Genomic DNA, 4,905 nt, shown 5'->3' with positions numbered 1-4,905 from the left:
AAGAAAAAAAAAAAAAAAAAAAAAAAAAAAAAAAAAAAAAAAAACACAAAAAAAAAAAAAAAAAAAAGTAAGCTAAAGAAAAGAGAAACAAAGAAATAGAAGGGACAAAAATCATACACTGCACAAGAAATAGAAAAAAAATAAAAAAGGGAATGCATTAACCTAGAAGTAACACATTTCTCTCCTAAGCATTGCTTTTACACACTTCCAAACCACATCTGAAAAGCAGCAAGAAAAAACTTTAATTTCTTCAAGGTGTTTTGGGGTCACATTGCTGTGTTTAAATGGATCGATGTCCTGCAGGAGCGCTCGTGTCCCCACAGCGCTTCCCAAACCCTTCYTTGAAATCTCCACTCCGACATAAACTCGCTGCCAAAAACAAACAAGCTGCACTTCCAAAGAGTTACACAGGAATATCTCAACAAAATAACGAATTAGCTTAAACAGAAAACGCTATATTGAAAGAGAGAGGGAAAGGAAAGCGAGAAAGGGGGAAAGGAACAAAGAAAGGAAGGAGAGAAAGGAGAGAGGAGAGAGGAGAGAGGAGAGAGGAGAGAGGAGAGAGGAGAGGAAAGGAAAGGAAAAGAGGAGGCAGCCCCAAAGCCCTTCACCGCGCACGGTCCCCTCAGCGCACCCAGCCCCGCGTCACCCCGCGCGCCGGCGCGTGACGTCACCCCCGCGCGAGATCGCGGCGCGGTGACGTCACGGGGCGCGGCGCGGGCCGGGAAGGTCGCCGTGGGGACGCCGCCATGCTGTCCGTGGCCGCGCGCGCCGGGCCCTTCGCGCCCTTCGTGTCCGCCGCGGCTCACGCCGTGCCCGGCCCGCTCCGACCGCTCGCCCCGGCGGCCGCGCACCGGGACCACTCCGTGCCGCTGGACCCGAAACGGCCCCTGCTCTGCCGGGAGTCCCTGAGCGGCCGCGCCGCCCGCGGAGGGCTCGTCGCCAGCGCCAGCCTGAACGGTGCGGGCCGGGGGAGCGGCGGGGCGGGCGGGGGCGGCGGGAGCCGGGGCTGCCACCCGCGGGCACAGCCAGGGCCCTGCCGGCGCTCCCCGGGCACAGCGAGCCGGGTCTGGCCGGGCGGGCGGGGAGCAGAGCCGGGACGGAAAACAGGCGGGCGGGCTGCGGGCTTGGGCCCTTTGGGGTTTTAAATGCTCCGGTGAGTTGTCACCGTTGCCGTCACACGCATTTACAGCTACAGAGCTTGTTCGTTCAAGGGCACTTCAATGCCGGCTTCCTTCTAATGGCTCTCACAGAATGGCCCCGGCTGACCACAGTGGGTCAGCTCTGTCCGGGCAGGATCAGCMCAGRGCACAGGGCACAGGATTGTGTCCAGGCGGAATATCTCCATTGAGGGAGATATCTCAGAGGCTGATTATTTTACCGTCGGTAAAATGCAGCTAAATCCTGTCATTGGGGAAGGTCTTTAACTGTGGTCACCAGAGCAGAGGAGTGCAGTGAGAGCACACCGTGTGTTTTACCCTGTGGTACCCCCAGGTCGGGACAGCATCAGCCAGGGAATGACCCGAGGTGTTCTTTAGAACCCGACCTAAGRGTTCTTTAGAACCCGACCTCTGGCCTAAGGGCCGTGGCTCTCCCTGCCACACGGGTTTGCAGTTCCTGGAGAGCTGCTRCCCAGCCCTGCAGCTGTCACTGATGGAACACTGCTTCACGCTCATACGGAACACACATTTAATTCTAGGAGGGCCGTGCCATGCAGAAAATGCATGATTAGAGCTTCACCTGACCCTCAGCTCTAAAGGGTATATTCSGGTGGAAATTCTACAAATTCATAACTGACATTTAGCTGACATTTAGCAGTGTTCTGTGTTTTAATTAACATCAAACATGCTTTTCACTGAGTACMGCAAATTCTCGGAAGTTAATCATAGTAATTGTTACTAAATATTTTAAGTCTTGACACTGAAATAACGTAAATATGAAGTACTATCTCAGAATTTTGATTATCARCTGTGTTTCTCTACAGTTAAAATCCTACAGCAAACACCTTCTCAGTGCTGAGTTACTTGTAAGGAAATATAACTGTTTTCCYGTTGTATTACATCTAAATTCCTGAGAGTTTAAGTACTTTGAGACACCTGTTAATTTTGTGCCAGCTGCTAGAAAATACAAAGACTAAATGYTATGTTTCAAGTAACAGAGGCTGCACTTTGGCAAGTCACATGTAGTGCCATTGCCCGTGTTCTTTCCTTTGGCTTACAGATTTTCAGTGTGGGAAGCAGCTTTCCTCAGCTGGAGTAACTAATAGAAGGGCTTTTAGTTACATGTCACATCCTGATGAACACACAGGTTTGATCTGGGAATCCCACTTGAAAAGCTTAGGAATTGGATAGTTATTAGCTTTATCTCTAAATCTGAGCCTGGGAACTGCAGGTTTAAAAATTACTGTGGCTTTTAGCTATGACAACAATTTAATACGAAAGAGGATACCTGATATTTCTAATTTTAAAAATGCTTAGCCACATACTTGATATTATTACAGGCACAGAAGCTACTTAAGTGAAAAGATAGTGCGGAATTGTTACCCTGCAGATGTGCAAACTCACTACATCAGATTTCTTGACAATTATTTACAGAGAAACATTTGAATGGAGACAGGTCTGTGGTTTCTGAGCTAGTCATGGTATCCTGCAGATTTTTTCTTGGAATATACTGAAACCACCTGTTTTTCTAGAAGCCCAGAACTTCTCACAAATTTTTATGCAACCTAATCAGGTTTCTTTTTCAAAAAATAGGAAAGCCAGTTGCACAGGTCATCTGCTCATGAGCCAGAAATTCCCTCTGAAAACCATTTTCATACAACTTAAAATCAAAACACTTAATAATGGAATCCTACCCAGAATTTGGAGTAACTTTTAACCATTATTCCAAAAATGCAACTAAAGTAGTGTAATTTCAAATACATTAGTGTGCTCTACCTGAAAGTGGTGTCATTTCTGTCCTTTTCCGTGCAGCCCCTGCCAGTGTTCGCTGTGTCCATAACGATGTCGCGGTCCCCGACTTCTCTGCCTATCGCCGTCAGGATGTGCAGGATGCCAACACATCTTCCCAAGGCAGCAGCGATTCCAGGAAAGGGTTTTCCTACCTGATGAGTGCAGCAACAGGTGTAGCAACTGCCTATGTTGCCAAGAATGTCGTCACCCAGTTTATTTCCAGCCTGAGTGCCTCTGCTGATGTGCTGGCCTTGTCCAAGATTGAGATCAAGCTGTCTGACATTCCAGAAGGCAAGAACGTGGCTTTCAAGTGGAGAGGGAAGCCCCTTTTTGTGCGCCACCGAACCCAGGCAGAGATTAGTCAGGAGGCTGAAGTTGATCTGTCCCAGCTGAGGGATCCGCAGCACGACTTAGACAGAGTGAAGAAGCCCGAGTGGGTGATCCTGGTGGGGGTGTGCACTCACCTGGGCTGTGTCCCCATCGCCAACTCTGGGGATTTTGGTGGCTACTACTGCCCCTGCCACGGCTCCCACTACGATGCCTCTGGCAGAATCAGGAAAGGCCCTGCTCCCTTAAACCTCGAGGTCCCCGTTTACCAGTTTGTTGGGGATGACACAGTGGTGGTTGGCTGAGAAACACGGTGCCTGCTCACTTCATGTTCCTGTGAATGTACACCRGAAGGGTTAACTGAGGCATTCTGTAAAACCAGATCAAATTAGATGTCTAGATTCTCAACCAGAACTATGCTTGAATACTGTGTTCAATCTCAATAAAAACTTGGAGTGAGCACTTGTTCCTGACTCACAATAACGTGTATTTATTTGTGTACAGATTTCTAGTGTGTCCAGTCAAGGAGATGCTCCAGCAGACCCAGAACACAGCCCTCTTGAGGGCTGCTGATTCAGGATAGACACTGAGCTACAGAGCCATAAAAAGGTCTTTTAGGCAGCATTGGTTACATTATAGCACAGAGCTAGTGCTTCATTGCTTGTAGAGCCAGAAGAGAAACAAGGTTGCTGTTTCTAGAGCAATGCAAAAAGACACCAATTATCGTGTGCTTTGTGTTTCCTTCTCACTTTACCACTGGTCTGGAAATACTTCTGTTCTGCATTGCACWGATGTGCTCCCTCAGCTGCAAAATAGAATCCTCAGAAATTACAGAAAAGTCCTACAAAATTTTCAAGATGCAAATATTTTAAGTTATTCACAATAAAATAGTAAAGTAACACAAACCAGATTGCTAGAATTAAGCAGTGTTAAGAAGAGACTACAGTGTGGTCTGACATAATGCTGCTCTGGGGATAAACTGAGAGAGCATTCTGTCTGACATCAGTTTTACAAGAGAGGTGTCATTCAYTTCAGGGAGTCTGTCACAATCATGCAAGTAGCAGTCAGGAAAAACTGAAAACCGTTGTGTCCATCCTGTTTGGTGAACAACTTACATCCCATGTGCATGCAGACATTAAAGTATATTCTCCTTTGTGCCTCATGAAATAAGTAAACCCCTCGATTGCTTTGTTGCCTTTTCAAATGGATCCAGACAGCACAAAGCTCCTGTAGCTGAGGCAAAGGGACAAGAAAGGGTGTGTTGCCCACATTACAACAAAATAAAGTTGTAATRTATATGTGGTTCAGCCAAGGCCCCTGGTTCAGGCAGGAGAAGTTAAGGGCCAATCCTACAAAAAGACAGAGACAAGTGTGATTTAGAATCCTCCCCCACCAGAGGAACCACGGTTGGGTGGGTGGTTACAGWGGACACTTGGAGTCATAGTGCAACATTCCATGAACTCCCTGTTCTTCCTCTGGGCATTCCCTGAGAGGGGACCATGCCAGCAGAGACAAGGGCAATAACTAAGAAATGGCAACCACCAACTCTGTTTAGCAATTACTCAGCCTTAGGTGTTTGTGGTTTAGAGGGAGATTTTTTATTTTCCAAGTCTAACAATTTAGCAAA

General features: G+C 47.4%; 1 protein-coding gene across 1 annotated transcript; it reads left to right on the top strand.

The window, feature by feature from the left end:
* Positions 1-712: 712 nt before the first annotated feature.
* On the top strand, positions 713-3,743 carry LOC130577662 (cytochrome b-c1 complex subunit Rieske, mitochondrial). The gene is made up of 2 exons (XM_057373173.1): positions 713-960; positions 2,973-3,743. The coding sequence occupies exons 1-2, from the start codon at positions 750-752 to the stop codon at positions 3,581-3,583; spliced, it is 822 nt and encodes a 273-aa protein (XP_057229156.1). The 5' UTR covers positions 713-749; the 3' UTR covers positions 3,584-3,743.
* Positions 3,744-4,905: the final 1,162 nt, after the last annotated feature.

The sequence above is a fragment of the Malurus melanocephalus genome, unplaced genomic scaffold (genome assembly GCF_030028575.1).
Source record: "Malurus melanocephalus ecotype Western Australia unplaced genomic scaffold, MMel_1.1 scaffold_188, whole genome shotgun sequence".
Classification (NCBI taxonomy): Eukaryota; Metazoa; Chordata; class Aves; order Passeriformes; family Maluridae; genus Malurus; species Malurus melanocephalus.
Note: the sequence above shows the minus strand (reverse complement) of the source record. Positions and strands in the feature narration are given on the sequence as shown.

Coding starts and splice junctions, on each gene's coding strand:
- LOC130577662 (XM_057373173.1), top strand. CDS start 750: ATGCTGTCCGTGGCCGCGCGCGCCGGGCCCTTCGCGCCCTTCGTGTCC. Junction 961..2,972: donor CGCCAGCGCCAGCCTGAACG/GTGCGGGCCGGG, acceptor TTTTCCGTGCAG/CCCCTGCCAGTGTTCGCTGT.